General features: G+C 36.9%; 1 protein-coding gene across 2 annotated transcripts in view; it reads right to left on the bottom strand.

The window, feature by feature from the left end:
- Positions 1–6946: 6946 nt before the first annotated feature.
- atp6v1h (ATPase H+ transporting V1 subunit H) overlaps positions 6947–21861 on the bottom strand; it is a 60156-nt gene continuing 45241 nt past the window's right edge. For both annotated transcript variants that reach the window (NM_001291708.1, NM_173270.3), the window contains 2 exons: positions 20845–20958; positions 6947–7300 (listed from right to left, as the gene is read on the bottom strand). In NM_001291708.1, the coding sequence (NP_001278637.1) occupies positions 7234–7300; positions 20845–20958 (181 nt within the window). In that variant the 3' untranslated portion in view covers positions 6947–7233. The remainder of the gene's footprint in view (positions 7301–20844; positions 20959–21861) is intronic.

Below are 21861 nucleotides of genomic sequence, written 5' to 3'. Positions count from 1 at the left end.
TTTGAACAAATCATTTGAATGAGCGATTTAATAAAACACTCATTAAGACAGGGACTTGCCGCCACCTACTGGCTGTTTTATTGTCATTTTCACTTACCCATGACTAGTCTAAACCAGCACAGAAAAACCCCCAAAATATTATGAGAAAATACTGATAGCTTTTTTTTTTATCAACACACACACCACCTTGCAAACTTAAAAGACGCTTTGAAACAAAAACCTGCCACAGCAAATCCCTCTGTCAGAGTGCATCTGCTATGAGGATGACAGGGGAAATCTCTCTTAAACGCTGTCTGAGTTTAATTGTAACCATGGGAACAAGCAATCTGTGACCCATGTCAACAAGAGCAGCGAGATCTGGTCAATATGTCTAGTCGATAATATTCCACCTGTATTACAAAGACATGTCTTCGACTGACTCAAAAAAAAAAAAAAAACCGTCTCACTTGCACACATTGGGCTCTGCAGCTGTAAGCAAGCCTTCAGGAGTGCTGTTGAAACATACAGCAACAGTTTAATACATTCTGAGTCAATCAGAAGTTTTGTCCTTGCTACACATTTTTAAGACCATAATGACTGCATTTAATGAGGCCGTTTATAAAAACAGCCCTTGAGAATGTGCATCTCGAAAAAAGACTTCACAAAAGCCGTCAACCAAGCCCTCGCACAAATTCATCATTGATTATCGCAAAAGGACATCTGAGACGCACTTTACTTAAAGCAGCCACTCAGTGTGGGAAGTGTCATACAAGCACCGGCATGCCATACAGTACCGATCATAGATAGAAGTCAATTCATTCTTGACACAAAAGGCTTTAGCTGAATAGGACGGAGGTGTGAAAGAGAGAGAAAAAAGCCCCACAAGTTTCCCAATAAGGTTGAATCAGACATCTGATAATGCCACTAACAACCTTGTTTCACAAGGCCTCTGGGCGGCCTACGCTGACCCTATTAGAATTCAAATGGCCCTCGACACATCCCGCACGAGTTGATAACATGTGCAGTGGATCTTGTCAGATAGTGTGGTGGCTTTGAAGGTTATCTCTATCTAGACATCCACAAAGCAGACGAGAACTGGGCTATTTGCTAACCGACAGCGCTAGGGCTGCAGCTTGTTGCTCGTTTTCCATTTAGAAAGAGAGATAGAGATAGAGAGAGAAACAGAGGGCGACCGAACACAAATTAGTCAGTGGCTGCATCTGCTCTCGTCTGATCCTCTGCCCAGTCGTGTGGGGAAATGGTTCTGGGAGGTTATTTTAAAAAATGGGACGCACAAAGAATGCTGCAAATTGGCAAATGGGTATGCGTTTATGAGTGACACAGGTGTGACAAACTGATCATGAAACGTGTGAAAATGGATTGTGTGACATGGCATGAAATGAAATGCATGAATCTGATTGTAGATTTTCGGAAAAAAACACGCACAAATTTATTTTGGTGTGATGTTTGAGGACATTCAAGTAATAGTCTTTTTTTTGGATTTCACAGCTCTTATATGATTAGCAAGTCGTATCATGTTCATTTAAAGGGTCATAAAACCCCCCTCTTTTGATTCAAGTCTACTTAAGAGTTAAAAAAATGCTTCATGATGGGCTTGGATTGCTGTGGGCAGAGGGAGGAGTGGGCGTGTCCAGCAGAGCAGGCAAAAATGAAGGGAGCGAACAACTGTTGTCAATTGGCTTACAAAATGAGACACAAACCGTGAGTAGAGCAATGATTTTATAGTTTTATAGTTTACCAAATTAAAAAGTTAAAGAAATAAACAGTAATTTAATCCCCTGCTACATATTTTATTTGTAATTTCATATACACATAACCACAATTTGTTACATCATCATAAAGGTTAACATGTTTGTATAAACACTATAAATGAGGAGGACTTCTCCTGAATCCCAGGTCTGAATGCTGACACAGTAGATAGGAGTGCAGCAGGTCTCTTGCCCCGTCTATTTCAACCATCACCGGCACGCTATCTCTGGATAGGCAGATCGGTGGTGTTACGTCATTGATTTTGATCCCGCCCCAGAAATGATTTTAAACTTGGAAGATGAAATAAGCTGACAAAAGGTCAAAATTATCTAGTTTTCCTCCTCAATCTACCTGAAGGTAGACTTGAACTAAGTGGGAGGGTGTCACGGCCCTTTAAGCCGCTCACACTGTGAGATTTCAACCATGATTTTGTGATCTGAGACAAATTTGGGAAATGCTAAAATATTCCTGAAATCCTAGGCTAAAATCTTTGATCTTTGGTTTGACATTTTCACAGATAGCTGCTTAGTGCCCGTTGCCATCAGATTAAACAAAGACCACTGGTTGCCTACTTACCAATCCTGTAGAAACAGGACAATTGACAGCAACTAGAGCCACATCTTTATTTAGAGGAGACCAGCAGCAAATCCAGATCTCAGCATTTCCAGATGAGAAAAGCTCTCAGGTAATAAAAAAAATGTTCCTTAGACACGTATTGTCGAGAGTTGCATGCACTGTAATCCACACGTGAGTCCAGATGCGCTCTCATAGAGAGAAAATGAGAACAAAACCTTCACTGCAGCAAATTATAAAAGCAGCACTGCACGCTTGTTTTGGCGACACAACCGGTCGTCTCTGTTGTCTGAACACTGTAACAGATAAAAACAGTCTTCGAAGCAATCAAGCATATTAATGAAGTTGCACAATAGAGCGTGCTGATTGGTTTGAACCAAGTCTTACTCAGCCATTCATGCAGCACACTAAGAGACGTACAAAGGCACTCCCAGGTACAGACGTCGTCTACATGCTGGAATACATGCTAAGATCTCATGACCATGACGCAGCTTAAATTTTTTTTTTTTCAAACCGGAAGTATGAATTTGGTCGAAATAATGCAAAAACAACCAATTTTCACTTTTTTGTGAAATATATGTGTCCTAATAGTGTTTTTAGCAACCTGGGACACATATACGACTGTCAACAGCTTAAAAAATATGCTTTGGTGTTTCGTGATCCTTTAATGTGTACATTTGTAATGTTTGTGGTTTTACAGTATACATAGTATGACATTTTTCAAATATTTTATTTGATTGTGTAGTTTCTGTTCATGGAGACTCATATCTCATTTCAAAGCACAAAGTCCTGGAGGGTTAATAACATTCTCTGCAGAAAATACTGAGATCTAAACAAATGTTACGGAGTTTGAAACAGCAATTTTCTCTTTGGTCTTTTCACAAGCAAAATGTTGTGAAAGATTGAAAATAAATGGCCTGAATATGGTTCTGTTGCACAGAAAGGAATGATTAAGGGACTTCTGACATTGAATGATTAGCATATCAATCTGATATTTGAGTGAAGCTGCAACATCACAGAGGAGCTCCTTGGATGAAGTGCAAATAACTACAAATCTCTCTATTCTGGCAGAAACAAATCTGAGGGATAACCAGACACCGTCATTCTATCATGTTCTCCATCCATGTGTACACACAGCATCACGCATACATAAATATGTATATTGTAATCGTGCACCAACTGGCCATTTTATTAGCTGCACCTGTTCAACTTTGTGAAACCCACTACTTAATTAATTAGTCAATCACATAACAACAAGTCAGCACATGCACATTCCTCACCATTTACTCACACTCAAGTGTTTTTAAACATTTATTAATGCATTTTTTTCTGTTGTTTAACACAAAACAAAATATTCCAAGGAATAGCATTGACATTCATAGCAAGCAGTGGTGAAATGAGTAATTAAAAACCATACTCACATACCATTACTCGCCAAAACAAATGTAGTGCTAGTAGAATTAAAGTATCTGTTGTAAATACCACTCAAAGTATGAATGTTGAACCCAAGAAGTTGAGGTACTGTAACTCAAACGATTTACGTTCAAATCGTAAGGAGCACTATGAACTTAATCCATTTAATTAAACAAAGCAATTTGAGCACAGTAAAACCCAATAAATAAAGAGAACTCAAACCAACTGTACACTGTAAAAGACAATAAGTTAAAGGTGCAGTAGGTGATCTGCCAAAATGCTAACAGCTTAGCGTATTATCTTTGGACGGCGGGGAGGGACTGTGATTCAAAGCCACACCCCCTAAAAAATCGCGAGCGCGCTTGCACCGCGTCACAACAGCAGACAACCCACTAGTTCGGGTCATTCGCCAGTTAGTTAGTGCCAGCGCCGTGCAGAAATTACATTTAATACTTTGCCACACTTAAATGCTATTTCAGAGTGAATATTCAGAGTAGCATGGTAAACAGTATAGGAAGGCTGTCACTGTTCAAAAATGGCCCAATGTGAATATAAAAGCAACTTCAGCTCAATAAAGCAGTTAGGCGGAATAGCGCTATTTACTGATGTTTTATTGTTAAACTAAATATAAATCTACATTATAGATGCTGTCAAAGAACCTTATGAAACTGAAGATAATCACATCAATCTTTCACCGGGAGATTTCAGTGGCTGAACATCACGCCTGTGCATACAAGTCATTCATAACAGAACACAATCTAACATAGTTTAAAAACAGAACATTAACTTACCTGTCTAACAATAATACTTCAGCCATGGTGTCGTCCTTCCTCCAGCGTGCTAAAGTAACTCCAATATTGCTTCAGGTTTTTAAAAGTTTCAGTTCAGCATTTGATTTCTCCCGGTCCGTCTCGTGACCGCGCGGCCGCTTTAAGGGCGAATTAAACTCGCGCCTGGCTTTACATTAATCGGCCCGAGCTCGTCTGTCCTTCGGCGCCTCCGGCTCCGACTCGGCATCGGCGAGCGGCCCGCAGCTCGCTCGCGCGCATGCGTTTGTGATGCAGACGGGCACGCGCTATTGGCGGATCTGCGTGAACAGATGCGCAGAAGTCCGAATCTACAAATGCTGACAGACAGTCGATCTGACCTGCTTATCGGAATTATGGGAGATGTCGGTCCGACTTTATTTAATTGGATTTTTTAGTTTTATGCTTTACCCAGAATATAAAAATACATATAAACACATTTAGATCATTTACTGTAATCATTACTATTGGACTGTGAAGAGACTTTCAACCTTGCTTTCAACCAGTACAACAAAAAATGTTTCTGAAGACAATGACCTACTGCACCTTTAAGGCAACTCAAACCGTTTGACGAAACCAATTGCAACAAACCATTTGAGTAAAAAAACGAATCTATATATGTACAGAAACTAATGACACTCAATTAATTAAAGATAAAGTTGACTGTTGGGTTTTACAGTATAAAAATTAGGTCTTCTAAAAGTATTCAAGGGTTGTACTTTATGAAAGGTTGATGAATTTACATGTGGAGTGAAATCCGTGTATTAATTGTGTATCTGTGCATAATGAATGGGCAAAAATCTAGCATGATGATTTGTTGATGCATATTATGCACTTTGAACCCTGACTAAAAAGCTACGAGTATCCAACAACTGCTGCAGCAGACCAATCTCATCTAGCACTGATAGCATACCCAATTTATGCATATATTTGAAAACGTAACATTCTGTAGTGCATTACATTATTGTTTAAGACCTTTTGTGATTTCAGTAATCATACAGTAGGTATCCGTCATCTTCTCATAAGTGACATGCAGTCTAAACAGTCTATTGGATGCCATGTGCAACAATTTAGTATTTTCCTGGACATTTTTAATGCTTCCAATTCATACTGTACATATTTGCAGCAATTATGAAGTTATTATTCTACTTCGCCAATCGCTGTAGTTAAAAAAATTTAATTTAAGAAGTGACTGCAGGTTAAAAGAAAATACTGCAGCAAAAGTACCGATTCAGCATTTTAAAAACTAGTTAGAAAAGTACAACTCCTGAGAAGAACAAAAAACAAAAAGCTCAATTTCTGTAATCTGAGTATTTGTAATCCGTCTCATTTTGATATTTGTAATTCATTTGTAATATAACACTCATAGCAAGAACAAAAAATACTATTAAAACCAATGGCTCTTATTTCCAACATTCTTAAATATGTTTTCCTAAAGAAAACACGAAACTTAAACAGAATTGGATTCAATGGAGGTGTAAATTACATTTTTTTGAGTGAACTATCCCTTTAAGTGCCATTAAAAAAAGAGAAAATGCCCAATGAGCAGCATTTTTGTCAGCCAAAATCCCAGATGTCAGAAGAGAATAAGCAAAATGGCTCTGCTGATAGGAAGACAACAGCAACTTAAACAATAATTATAATTGAGGTTTGCAGTCACACATCCAACCTTGAAACAGGTGATCTACAGCAGCAGAAGAGCACAATATGTGCACTGCAATCATATAAAATCAGGAAACTGAGGCATCAATTCACAATATCTCACCAGAATTGCACAACAAAATAAAAAAAAGTTAAACAGTCCTGATTTCTGCTGCAATATTGAGAATGGTAGAGTCAGAATTTGGCATAAACAACATGAAACCATGGATCCATCAAGGGTTCAGGCTACTTGTGGTGTAATAGTGTAGAGAATATTTTTGTTGCACACTTTGGAGCCCTTAGCACTAACTGAGCTGATCATGACCATCCTGTTATCACCACCCATGTTATGTACTCACCTTGTAATGCTACTTCCAGCAGGGTAATGTCACAAAGCTCCAAACATCTAAAAATGGTATCTTGAACATCATAATGAATTCATGAGATCATGGATATCCAGCCTACTAATCTGCAGCAACTGTGTGATGCTATGATGTCAAAACGGACCAACATCTCAGAGGAATTTTTCCAGAACCTTTGTTGGTATCTGTGCCACATAAAAATAAAGGCAGTGCTGAAGGCAAAATCTGGTGTAGCTAATAAAAAGTCTGTTGACTGTATACTGCATGTAGTTGCTTTGAGTGATTTTAACAGCTTTAAATCTCATCCACACAGACGACTGATGTTTAAATTTTTAATACAAAAACAATGAATTTTGAATGAACATTTGAAATTCAAATGGAAAAAAGAAGCGAAACAACACATTTGTTGTGGTAGATTCTTTATTGGAATGCATACTCATCGTTTTACACTTAAGCCATAAATAACATTTCATTTTACTCTGTGACCTGATCACTTGACGTGATTTTATTATTAGGACGCACAATACACAATAACACAACGACAAAAGCACAAGAGTTAAATCATAAATTTGTGGATCAATACAACAACCGTTTGGTTTACCTTGTTCATTATATATATAACACAGATTTACATTCACACCAATGACACTGGATCAGACACACAGGCTCATACAGAAACGCAGGGCAGTTCAGCTTCGTGCAGCCACAGCCGGAGTCGTCTGCTCGGTGGACTGCAACTGCTTCCCCAGGTACTCCCTAAAAGAAAGCACCAAAGAGCCATTAAGGCCCGTTGATCTTTTTTCACCTCTTTTACACATCAGAAAATTCCTCAAACCTTTACACAAGTAAAATAGCAGCTTTCTGAACCTGCATTGTGAGAAAATGTCACGCATGCTGAAAGAGGTGATTAGAGAAGACATAAAAGTTTGATGGCAGCATTTCCCAACAGCCGTTTCTCCAATCTAACTACACTTAATTCAACCTGCCTTCCTGAATTATCTTCACAAGGTTCGATTCCTTTCTGTCTGATTCTTGAAAATGTCATTTTACCAGAGAGAGTTAATTCTGAACGGCACTTGTGGGTTCTCAACTGTTGGGAAATGTCATTTAAATCCTTTCTAAGTGTCCAGCATCCTGATGCGGAGCTGAAGCCGTCAGCACTTCCTGCCCTTATGAAAAACCTTGTTAACAGTTTGTGACCTTTTTTAAAGTGGTGTGTTTAACTTCAGGCTGCAGGTGCTTCAGATAAGCTTTAAAACCCTCTGGATTTCAGACAAACAATACGATTGAGAGACAAATTGACCATCTCTCATTCTTAAATTTACAGAGAATCATCACCAGCACGTGCTACAAGCCAGGGGAATGGCAACAGAGGAAGCACCTTTTTTTTAAATACACAGCAAAGACATGACACCATAATAATACAGTGACTGTGCACAGCAATGAGCTCCAACAAACCTTATCATCAAAGAACAGAAACTGCTGTATGTCCTCTGTTGTTTACGAGGACACCTAAAATAGTTTGTCAAGTGCGAGTGCACTACAAAATATGTTTTGTGTCTAGCCCAAATATCAAAACATTCTTAAATCAAGAACTATTTTCTAGACAAGCAACAAATATTTGCTTGTTTTAAGAAATAACATGGCAAAATTGAGTATGTTTTTCATTTAAACAAGCAAAATAATCTGCCAATGTGGTAAGCAAAATAATCTTGTTCATCCTTTTGTGTCATAATAAAATTTTGCTTACTCCATTAGCAGATTATTTTGCTTGTTTTAATGAAAAACCTTCAAATTTTGGCACATAATTTCTTAAAAAATGAATATTTATAAAAATGGAAATGCTTCTTAATTTAGTTTTTTTTTATTATTACAATTTTTGCACTAGAAACAAAAAAAAAAAATAAAAATAAATAAAGTTGCAAGCAGCGATGAAAGAGACCTTGCATAAGGGCTCACCGTATTCTGGTGGCTTTAAACCAGGGGTGTCCAAACTCGGTCCTGGAGGGCCGATGTCCTGCAGATTTTAGCTCCAACTTGCTTTAACACACCTGCAAGGATGTTTCTAGACTGCCTAGTAAGAGCTTGATTAGCTAGCCCAGATGTTTCTGATTGGAGTTGGAGCCGAACTTTGCAGGACACCAGCCCTCCAGGACCGAGTCTGGACATCCCTGCTTTAGACCCTCAAAAATGTGATTCATTTTAAAGAAGAAGGAACGGAGCAATACTAAAAAAATATTGAAGAAGTAATAGTTTTTGGCATTGTGGTTCAGCTTTCTCTCTCTATTTGTGTGTGCTTGTTGTGTGTCTATATTTGAAATGACTTGTATTTAAAAAAGACGCAATGTGCAGTGGTGGAAAAAGTACTGAAAAAATCATACCCAAGTTAAAGTACCATTACTTGCCTAAAAATATAGTGAAAGCAGAGTTAAAGTGTCTGTTGTAAATATTACTCGAAGGATGAGTAAAAGGTAGACCTTTCAAAAGTACCCAAAAGTATTGAGTATGCAAAGCTGATGCATTTACATGTAATTTGTGGATGTGTGTAAACGTAAAATTCTGTAGTGCATTTAACGATTGGCCAGCAGGCACACGTCATAAGACATTAATATTAGCTTAGATTTAGGTTGTGATGTCAAGTGACCAAAATTCTATGTCTAGCTAGCGTCTAAGGACAATGTTATTTTGACGTTTAATAACAAGGTTAAATGATATTTGACATTTGGTTGGTTTTAGGTTGTTAGAAAGTGACCAAAATCCAACATCGTGCCAACATCTTAAACCCACGTCATACTGATGTCAGAAACTGACATTTATTCATCAGGTATGGCAAGCAAAATTAGGTTGGACATTTACGTCAGCCTGACTTTGGTTTTGTGATGTCAACCCGATTTTCATTCCCCAACAAATGATGTTGGAGTACAATGTCAATCTGACGTCATGTTGACGTCCTGTGCTTGTTGGAAGTTTAAGGCCATTTTGGTCATCATACAGTAAACATCCGTCATCTTCTCATCAGTGACATGCATCTAAACAGTCTCTAGGTCAATTTGGGTAAAGATTTTGGACATCTTCTTGGACACTTTTAATGCTTCCAAACAGTTTGCTGAAAGCGCCCATGTCTTGAGGTAGTTAATTATGATGCAATTTACCTTCTATGTGTGATTTGATTGGACAGGAATCACAGGACTGATTTTTCTAATCCCCATAGACAAGAACAAATATGTAGTGACTGCAGGTTAAAGGAAAGTAGTGAGTGTAAAAGTACAGATACTGCACTAAAAATGTACTCAAAGGAAAGTAAAAGTACACACTTTTAAAACTACTTAGTAAATCACAATTTCTGACAAAAACTACAATTACAGTATTTTGAGTATTTGTAATTAGTTACTTTACATCACTGACAAAATGTGAATAACTTGCATGGCATTACTGTATTCTTGGAGAAAAAATGACACCTACCCCAACTTTCTGTCTTACACCATAGCCTACTAAAAAAGTACTGTTAGCAGTGGAGAGGCAAGCCTGATCAAGGTGACGCGTACCAAACCATACTATATTGAACTGAACCATACTGCTCTGTGGAAAGTTAATTGGGCACCTGCCTGTACATTATCTGACACCCTATTTAATTGAAAGTGTAACTATCCAGTTCTCACTGACTTTGCAAGATGGTGAGCCGTTCTAAAGAGACAGAAATCCTTTGACAGCAGGTTGTCCTGAAAGGAATGAGGCAATTGGTTCAGCATAGTAGCTGGAATTGCTCATCAGTTCAGGGCTGAAAAGGATAAGAATCTCGACACAGTGTCTTTTTTCAAATATATTATTTTCACCTTTTTCATGGTTTGCAGATAGGAGTAGAGAGTTGGAAAAGGACTGCAAAATAGGTGCCTGTGTTGTTAACCATAAGGATAGACATACCGACACACAGCATCTTGATGTTTAAAAGAGTTTGAATTGAAAGCCCTGTAGTGACTGAATCTTTCATCAGCAGAAAACTCAAAACAAAAAGACAAAATTAATCTTTGTTGAGAAGCATGTCATGCGGTCAGAGTACTGGTTCAAAATTCATTTTAATGATTAAAACGTTTAAATTATTTGGGTCTGATGGGAAGCATTAAACTGGGGGAAGACTGAACCTAAAGTGTGTATACACTTATGCAACATCTCATGGATGCATTTGGACACATCCTCAGTAACGTATCCTGCGATCATTGGGTAATTCGGGTCTCTAAACATCATACACTCTCACCCAGGCAACCCAGCTGGGGTGGATCAAGTCCTGACTTGCATCCCGGTAGTTGGTTGGGTCGATAGACGATGCCATCGTCCATTGCTGATGGCCAATAGACAACACTATGCTGAGCCGGCATCGCCGATCCTCCGCCCCGTCCCAGTTGCAAATCCGCTCTCGAAAAATACACACTTATGCCATGTTTACACTAATACGTCTTAGTGTTAAAATGGCATTTTAGAACGAAAATTATAAAAAAATCCACATTTCTGAACAGCCCTCCATCCGCTGAAAACGCACATCACATGACCACACACAAACCTCTTCTTTTGCCACCCCTGTAATGCCCAAACGACTAAGGACTTTGCAAAGTGGGCTCATAGAATGTTCTCCAGTCTCTCTCCCTGCACTCCTCCACCAGTTCCTGGTACAGTACTTTTACAGTGCATTTCCTCTCATTGTCTTCCTCCCAAGGTTCTGTAAGGTCCAGAATGATTAGATGTTTTGAAGTTTCCAAGATAACTCACATAATCTGGGCGGAGACTGGTTGTTGCAATGTGATGAGGGAACCTCAGCTGCTTTCCAAGGATGACAGCAAATACAGGAAATCAGTGATAGGTGGATGAGGATGCAAGAAGAGTGAAGGCAATTTTGATGCAGAACAATGAGCCTCATCACACAGCAAGATGTCTAAAGCAGATCCTTGAAAATGATAAATGATAAAAATAATGGAATGGCAGCCTAGAGTCCTGATATAAACCTGACTCAAAATTGTGGATCAAGATCAGAGTAAAACAGTGTGAGAGACTAGTAAATGGCCTGAAGACTAGTAGAAATGTCCTGTGAGAGGATAGTGATATCCTGTGAGAGGTTAGTGATGTGCTGTGAGAGGTTAGTGATGTCCTGTGTCCAAGGGGCATTTTCTATTTAATTTTGACAACTGTATCCTTCACAAATTGTAGTTTTACTCGTTGTTTATATGTTACAATCATTGGTGTTTTCTAATTTACATCACTATGTTTTCCATAAAATAAAGGGACTTTATTGAGGTGTCATATGTAAAACTACTTACTCTAGTACCCTCATGTCGAAATATGCATACTTATCAGAATACACATGTTAAAGAAATCACTCCCATACAACGATATCCACAGAGACCTTCGGTACAACCTGACGTATCAAGAAGTTCATCAATTTGAATTAATTCTCCAAAGTTCTTTGAGTACACATGCGGGGTATTCGAGTTCACACATTGTCTTCCTTTCTTGGCTAATGGACTAAATGAGAACACACCTGCCATTCATTAACTGTCATTTCTGGCAGCTTGTCAAACAGCAACCTGGCTCGACTCGCCAGGCTTCAGCACATTGGCTGAGATTTGCATGGGAACAAAGCAGATAAGCAGCACGCTATTGTACATCAGTGCAGAGAACCACTGAGAGCTGATTCATTGGGGATCCGGCGAAAGAGATAAAACAGCATCAAATATGAGGATTAATAACAGCTTGACTTCCAATTTGTGAATTAATTGAACTAATATGTTCATGGCTGGATTGCAAAACAGGATAAACATGGTATTACGCGTTTGTCATGTAGACAAATTATTCCCAAGTTTCTCAAGCAAGATTTATGAAAGAAACAGCAGGGGGGGTTGTCAGTTGAGGAAAAGCTAATAATATAATATTTATAAATGTCAAAGTAAAATAAAGAAATAAACAGAGTTGCATAATTAATGGATTTAGGAATGCTTCAATTCATCGGTTACTAATCACATTCTGTGACTTGATCGGTTGTCACTAATGTGATGATTTTCATGAACCAATTGCAGGGGCTTGAGGCAAAGATGTCAACAACATGAACCAGATGCTAGAGAAGGGAGCAAAAAAAATGCCCCCGCACAGTTCAATTACGCTTTTACGGCTGAAGTGAAATGTGAAAATGAATGCTAAGTGTCAATTTGCAGAATTACATCTAGATCAGCAGATGTTGCTTCAGATTCAGCATCTTTTTTTTTTACCAGACGTTGAAATGTATCTTAAATTAAGGCACCCTAAGTGCCTTAAAACTAATAGACAACGATGTCAAATGATTGCAGCTTCGCTTTGGACTCCAGACAGAAGAAGAGCATGAGCTGACATTTCATATAGTACAGATGACAATAGGTTCTATGTGTGGGTCAAGGGTAATTGAAAATTAATGTCAGATTAGTCACACTGCTTCGTGCTAATTGAAGTGAAGCTTCAAGCTAATATGATGATCAGCAGTAGTTGACATTCATATATTAAAAAACCCCTATGCAAACCTTCACAAAGGTCTTAATAAAAAACAAAACCTCATCAAACTTAAGCGCAGTAGAAAATGATTATGCAGAGAAGCACATTACCTCGCAAATGAATCATTATGCTGAAATCTATTTCCATATCTAACTAAAATACACTATGAATCATCTCTGAGGTATAACTTAGCAAGTTTCCTATGCTTAAATTAGACTATATATTTCACATTTACAGCGTTCTCAATTTTTTTTAAAGATAAAAGGCATCGAACACAACTTAAGAAATACACAGCCCTTCAGAACAAACAGAACGCTAACAACAATCCCACTGTTCACACAATCACCTGCAGTCGGCGTTCAATTTTCTGCCAAAATCTGCCATCGACCGAAACAGCAAGATTCATGCGAGGATCACAATGTCAGCTTGATGACTTCAAGAGACTCTTAACTTTTTCTTAACTAACAGCTCCAACTGGCTCCATACCTTTCAATGTCAAAGTTTTGTACAGAACAGTAAGAAAAGTTAGCCCATCTGTCAAGGGCGAGTGTTCCTTCTCATTCATCACACACACAAACACACACACACTCATCCTCGGATTGTGACTTATATGAAATGCTTGACTATGTCTGTGGCCTTATTCATTCAACCTGTGGAGAATACAGCCATGACCCACAGCGACCTTGTGTTTATAAAGCTGTAGCTGATTTTAAAAAGTAGAAAAGAAAGGGAAGACTCTGAGGTGACTGTCGGCATCAAAACACATCGAACGCGGTCTTTTAAAAACATTAAATTAGAAAAGGAAGAGCTGATTAACAATCTACCTGCATCCTCAGGTGTCTCAGACTTTAATGACTGAGAGGATTCAAATGAATGCTCTATTACTCCGTGGACTGCTTCTAAAATTACCTCATTTTAGAGTTTTGGAGCTCAAGAAATGGTGATAATGAAATCTCATGGTACATCAGTACTGTCCCAAAATGCAAACGAAGGAAACTAATTAAATCTTTAGAAATAATGTGTAAAATAACACCGTATGAATATTCGGTCCAATAAGCACTCTTAAAGTGCTCGGTATCTTTGCATAATTTAATTTACTTTATTCAGTTCTGAGCCAGACTACATTTTAATGCTAATATTGTAAATGTGCCAGTATAGTTATTACAGCTCATTTCCTGGGCAGGTGTCACAAAAAAAGCATAAAAACAGGAGTATATCACAAAATTGTGCACATTAATGATGATGTGCACGACACATCAGTGTTAATCTGTTAATAAAAATAAAAACAACAAATGTTTGTTGTATATAGCTTCTCACAAAAAGAAACCTGAGTTTCTCTGCACTAGTAATGTACAGTAGCTGAAAAATATAAACGAGTACGCTCTGATCAGGTTCATATAAAGAACGAATAGCACATTATCATTGACGAAAAAATGATGCTACTAAAATGTAGTTAAAAGGATAAACACAAAGCAATGTTTATTTTTGTTGTAATGTTCTGAATTGCATTGTTTTTTCAGTAGATGAGCAGATCAGAGCATGTGCATTCAGTCTTGTTACTTTACACAGCAGATCGGATTGTTTCTGTTTCATTCATGATCATACTGTTTTTGTGTGCTAAATGTGCTACAATCTTGATGAAATGAAAAATACAAAATAATGCATGTTTTCATTTCAAATACACTACCTAACAAAAGTCTAGTTGTCGATCCCAGTTGTAAGAGCACCAAATAATTACTTGACTTTGAGTTTATCATTTGTAAAAGTGGCAGAATTTTTCTGATGAATCATCTGTTGAACTGCATCCCAATCATCACAAATACTACAGAAGACCTATTGGAACCTGCTTAGACCCAAGATTTTTATAGAAATCAGTCAAGTTTGGTGAAGGAAAAATCATGGTTTGGGGTTACATTCAGTATGGGGACGTGTGAGAGATCTGCAGAGAAGATGGCAACATTTGTGCAGCTCATTACATTACAAACCACAGAAGAGGGCAAATTATGCAGCAAAATAGCGCTCTATCTCATAATTCAGCCTCAACATCAAAGTTCCCGAAAGCAAAGAAGGTTAAAGTTATCCAGGATTGGCCAGCCCAATCAACAAACATGAACATCATTGATGTTTGGGGTAAAATGAATAAGAAGGCATTGAAGATGAATCCAAAGAATCTTGGTGAACTGCAAGATCGCTTTCTTTGTCATTCCAGATGACTTTTTAAAGAAGTTATTTAAGTCATTGCAGATGTATGGATGCAGTTGTCCAAGCTCATAGAAGTCATTCACAACATTCATTCTTTTTCCACTGCACCATGACTTTATATTCTATACTGTACATTATTTCTTTTAAGTGACAAGACCTTTGTCTAAGCAAAGTCAGACCTTGCTGTCCTAATTAAATAATTTAAAATCAAGATATGGTCATATTTTATTTTGGTAAAATAAGCACAATGTAGAGGGTTTTGCTTTTCATATAAGGCGCTTCTAATACCAACTAGAAGTCAAGCTATTATTTGCTGTTTCTAAAACTTGGATAGGCGAGACACGACTTTTGTCAAGTAGTGTATGTTTTATACATTAAGATGCACCGAATTTTAAGCTAAATGTAAAGATTTTTTAACACTGACAATATGAACGTTTTCAAAAACAGCAAGTTATAATTTTAGAAACATCATGTGACATTGAAGACTGCTGAATTAAAGAAGCTCAAAATATGCTGAATGACATCACATGAATAAACTGTCTAGATAATCCATTAATCCATCTGTGAATATATTCATACATACATGCATATGTGTTTGTGTAAGCATGCATTTGTTTACATTTTTCCACATTTACAGTGTGAATCACTTTTAAATGAACTGACGCACATAACACTGCAAAGAGTACTTTTGCTTTTGTAATGAACTCTAGCTTAATAGTTTCTGCTATTCCAATCAGGACTTCATTTCCGAATCAAATTATGTTTCATAACAGTGAAGCACATCTGAGAGATTTCATGCTAAGCTGCATCAGACCTCAGATGAAGTCCTTAGGTGCGTAAAGGCTTCTATAAAGCAAACATTGGGGAGGGGGGAGCGGAGATTAAACACTGTGTCATCCAACAAGCAAAGACTGTGGAGTCATTGCCCAAATTTCTGCACAGGCGCAGCGGCACACCTCCAGGGGTTAACCCAGATGGTACCGATACAATAAGCTAACAGCATGCAAAGCCGGCCATCCAGAACTGTGCCAACTCAAACATCTTCTCCTTCTCCTGTTGCCATGATACCAAACAGTCTCTTTGGAGTGAAAATGGGGAAAAGCGACAGCCATAGTGTGGCGACAGCACCACAACTCTCAAGTGGATAATAAACTGAATGCACAAGGCTTCTTTTAGCTGTTTTCTACATCCAACTAGAAGTTCTATGTGTTAACACTTTACAATAAGGTTCCATTAGTTAAGTTAGGGATAAATACATCCAGGAGGTTGTTATTAAAGAGTAAATCCCAGCAGGCATATTAGCAGACTGAATGGCTTTAATATGCAGAAACAACTGTCCTCAAAGTGTTTTTTTTTTTGGACTTATTACATGGCTACTTGCCACAAAAGAAAAAAATTAGACAGAAAAAATTGTTCTGAGATTTAATCGTTTATTAATTCTTTAATTAAAAGCAAAAATGCACTGTAAAAAATGATTATTCACTTAGAAGAATAAATAAACTTATTGTCTTAAATGCGACAATTTGAGTAAAACCATTGTAACTCGGAACTGTTAAGTTGATTTAGCATATTTTTATAATCATGCACAGGTCATATATTTAATTTTTTTAGGCAATGGGTTTACTCAATTTTTTTAAGTCAACTAATGATTTTAAAAGCAACAGGTTTTCTCACTTATTTTAAGTCAAGCCAACTAATCATTTTTTACAGTGTGGAGCTGATGGAGCATACATTAATCTGCATGACATTTCATCACAAGATGGCACCAGACCATCAAAAACACAAAGTTGACAGAAAGGAAACTAGTTGAATGGACTATATTCTAACCTGTGTACTATTCATATACAAGATGGCACCAAACAGGCATATGATTGTGAGCAGATATAGACAAGACCAAAATTATTCATACTCTAAGGTATGGTGTATTGAATTTCCCAGATGAAACTGTGTTATTCAACGGTTGTTATCTTGGAATAACATACATTGCTATGTCGTGATTGACCAATCAGAATAGAGTGTTCCAGACAGCAGTGTAATATGTTAGGGATAAAGTACAGATAAAGTAGGTTGCTATCGAAAAATAAAGCCTGACAGGCTTATCGGCAGTCTAAAAAGAAGCCAAAGGCTTCTATATAAGACTGAAGTGCTTTATTCTGCAAAGTCAATCATCTTGGATGTACTTTATTCTGCTTATTATATGGCTAATAATCACAAAATATAACAATTAAACACAAAACATTGTTCTGAGCCATAATAATATAGTAAATATTTAATTAAATGCAAAGCTTACAGAAACAAAACCAGCTGACACCACTGTTGTTTACTATTTGGATCCATTTTGCAAATGAATAGCACATAGGCTAATATGTGCTTCTAGCAGGTTTTACTTTTGTCAGGTTAGCTTATTTGACTGTTTGGTGCCATCTTGTGTCAGAATAATGAGCAGGCTAGTGTATACTCCATCAGCTGTTTTCATTTCTGTCCACTTGGCGGTTAAAAAAAAAGAATGAATAAACAATGATTTGTGTCAAATTGCAAGTATTTGTGTTATAAGCAGGATAAATTGCATCCAGTACAGTTATTTTTGCAGAATAAAGTCCACTTCCCGATGTGTTGCCAGTAGGCCACTCTGGCTTTATTCTGTGATAACAACCTCCTGGATTCTCTGTAGCCCTAACTTAACAAGGACACTTTACATTTATTTAATCCATTAGTAAATGTTGAAATTAACATTTATTATGAATTATAAATGAAGTAGAAGTATTGTTCATTATTAGTTTTAATATTTTATAATCAAACAGGCACACAATGTGCGATGTCCTAAATGCCATGAAAACAAGACGTGAGAAGATCATCTGAAAGCCATGACAGATATCTCACAGATAGACTATAAAAGCCTCTTGAGAAAAGCAAAGCAAAAGGAAATGGATGCAACTGGACTGGAAAGATGGCTTTTGAAAGGCCACTCTTCAAAACAGCACCTTGAAAACCATGTTCACCGAATCTTAACTCAGTCATCCGGCTATTACATCCCCTGTAATTTCCTCCTCCAATTAAGAATACAAATAAGAGTTGGCCTTCACCTCCCTTCAGATCTTCAAATAACACGCTGCCTCTTCAGCCCAATTGCTAGTTTTTAATAGTTCCCTTTTAACTCTGGGTTCATATATGAAAGACTTAAATTGAGATGCACCATTACATTATTCTGGAGAACAATCAAAACTTTTGTTTTGCTCCCTTTTTTTCTTCTTTTGGTGGTGACATGTTCAGCCTTGCAACAAACTGCAGTAAAATTATGCACAATTAATTCAGAAAATTACACATAAGCCATTTAGTTACTAATTGCCATAACATAGTCATAGTTGTCAGATGATTTATAGTACAGATGTTATGGCATAATTTATAATATTCATTATGAGCTGTTGAGATATATATATGTGCACTTCATTTTAAAGTATCTGGCAAACATTGATCAAAAGAATGCTCAAGTATACAAACATTGATCATAAGGCAAGGCATGCACACTGAATGTTTCTGACCTACTTTTCTGCAACATATTTAATTCCTATGAACATGTTATGCTATTTTAAACTGTTTACAAAATTTCAGTTTTCAAGTCCCTACTAATGAGGTGATGAGATGATCTTAAAGCCATACAAAATGTGCAGAGTTACTCTAGGAGCTGCAATACATCTGTAAATGATGCTTGATTTATTTCCAGTAAACTTTGCTTTTGTATGCATATTTCCATACAGGTAGTATACAGTATAAAATATCACCTACTATATCAGTGATCGTCCGATAAATACCTTTCTTTAAGGTTATTATCATTTTCAACCCACTCGTTCTTGTTACAGTGTAACTATTTATTTAACTAATATTTGATATTACTAATTGCATATGAAGAGTTCAGATGCAAAAATCTTTAAATGCTATCTGAAAAGGTCTTCTAAAATGAGCATTTTTAAGAAGTTCCTATGTGTAGGTTCAGTAATTTCCCTTTTATGCCAAGGGATACGTTGTTTTCATGGTCTTTATAGTGAAAACTCAACATAAAGGCTAAGAAAAAAAAAAGTCATTTTCTATGGAAATTTCAAATGGCACTAAGTTTTTTGCATCTGAACCCTTCATATACTTATTATATGGTTAGGTTTTAAATGTGAGGATTATTATGTTTTAGGATTTTTTTTAATGTAATAATGCACAATTAATTGCAATTTTTATAGAAAGTACATGAAACAGGTAACAAGGACTCCTTAAACTAAGGCATTACCAAAACAATTATGAATTATTTTAACTGGTTGAACCATTGGCCATGAAGGTTTTAACTGGCTTCCACATGGTGTGATACTTCACACATAGCAGACTTCAAACTTACAATTAGCAAATATCTTTTGGAAAAAGAAAGTTCTAGATATTTCCTTGTGTTCATCAGTGTTTTTCCTAATTAAAATCAATCGTCCATTATATTTGTCTGCCAATTCTTTTTGTAATCGTTTGCCTCATTTATCAAATAATGTGGTTGGTTAAATAGCTTAACCATCTTTAGTGTTTTCCTCTTCCCCTAATAACATTTCTGTTTTGACATATTTGGATTGTATAATTAAACTTGTAGGGTCATTAAAAGCAAACAACACACACACACACTTCCGTCTAGGTCCACAGTATAAGTAGTAACATATTTCCTCTCCTAAGCATCTGCCTCCATAAATCTACTTCTCCTGCAGTGTGGCTGATGATAAAGATGAATTATTCGGACACACTTTATGGAGCGTGTTACTGCATTCTCCCTATGCAGGAGTGATCTATACCACTCAGGCTGCATTCAAGCGACTTGTATTCTGCTCAATTGGATGTTAAACTTTCAATCTGAAGGCTAATTTAAAGCTTGAGTAATGAAATGCTGACAGCAAACAATTACTCAAGAAACCACTGTACACTAGTACAGGCCTATTGTGTTTTTAATACACACGTGTTGTGTTATTGGGCCTTTAGGGTTTATAATTCCAGTTGAGAGTGTCATTTGAATCTTATAAGGATGAATGCAGACACAGTAATGAGCTACTTGTGTTAGGTTGTACTTGTTTTGAACCAGCATCTCAACAGTGTTAATTCAACAGTACACCTCTCTCACAAATACACTGAACATGTATTGAGAGAGTCATCTCCCCCCCAATGTATTTTGTGCCCTGGGTTTTAATCAAAGATTAACTAATGCGGAAAAGACACAATGGTCCATTGAATAATTCATTATATAGTGAAGTGCTGAAGTGAGAAAATTACTATGGCGCGGCAAAATGAGATTAAGAGAACGCTCCTTTCCAGGTCGCTATTGAGGGCAATGCTGCATCAGGCACAAACACGCAGGCTGTTTTGCTTTAAGGCCAAATACAATAACAAGAATTACTTTCAAGAGGTGAGCTGTACATAATATGTGTGAGATTTTAGGTTCAAAAGATTATGGCTGTGTGTTATTATACTGTAAGGAAGTATAGTAAAAAAAAAAAAAAAAACAGCATTAAATGAATCTGGTTGTTTCTCAACAGCACCAACTCAATGCAGCCTATTAATGAATACAAAATTAAACATACCAGTTATGCACCATGAGCTTCTGGACGGCCAGCAGGGCATTATAGCGGACAAGCTGGTCTTCATGATGCATGTGGTTCATCACTAGTTGTTTACCACCCAGCTGTTCGATCACCCTAAAGGACAAAGAAAGCAGAGAGAAGCCGTTCCAGATTATTATGTTCTGCAAGATGGGTAATAACACAGGCCTCTTCGCCTTTCAATTTAACTCTGGGAATAACAGAGCTGCATTATTTCTGCCGATGCCAATCATTCAAATGAAAAGGCATTTCACTGCAAGGCCAACTCACAACCCCCCAAAAACTAAATCGTCACCTTTACCTAAAAACAGACATTTTATGGGGAAAAAAAAAAAAAAAACATGACAAAAATGGGAATGTGAAATTTTCTGTCAAAACTGTGAAGGAAAACATAGTGGCAGGATGCTAAGGTGCCCTTTTAAGAAAAGGCATAATAAAATTTTTTACATGCATACACATACAGTGGTGTGATAAAGTGTTTGTCACACTTAAATGTGTTTCAGATCATCATTCAAATTTAAATATTAATCAAAGCCAACTGAACTAAGGTAATCATGCATTTGAAAAAAAAAAAAAAAAAAAAAAATATATATATATATATATATATATATATATATATATATATATATATATATATATATATATATATATGTATATTTATATACATATACACTCCTTGACAGAGTCTTGTTGCCTGTCCAAGTTTAAGGAACAACAAATAATAACTTGACTTGACGAGTTGATCATTTGGTATCAGAAGTGGCTTATGTGAAATGTAAAGGCCTCTAGATTACACCTATATTACCAAAATAAGATATGATCATGCCTCGATTTTTAATTATTTAATTAGGACAGTAAGGTCTGACTTTGCTTAGACAAAAGTGTTGTTACTTAACAGTATAATATACAGTATAGAATATAAAATCATGGTGCAGTGGAAGAATTGTGTATGCCTCCATGGGCTTGAACGACTGCATCCATACATCTCTGCAATGACTC

This window comes from Danio rerio, chromosome 2, assembly GCF_049306965.1.
Source record: "Danio rerio strain Tuebingen ecotype United States chromosome 2, GRCz12tu, whole genome shotgun sequence".
NCBI classification, from domain to species: Eukaryota; Metazoa; Chordata; class Actinopteri; order Cypriniformes; family Danionidae; genus Danio; species Danio rerio.
The sequence above is the reverse complement of the archived record's forward strand: the minus strand, read 5'-3'. Positions and strand labels throughout refer to the sequence as shown.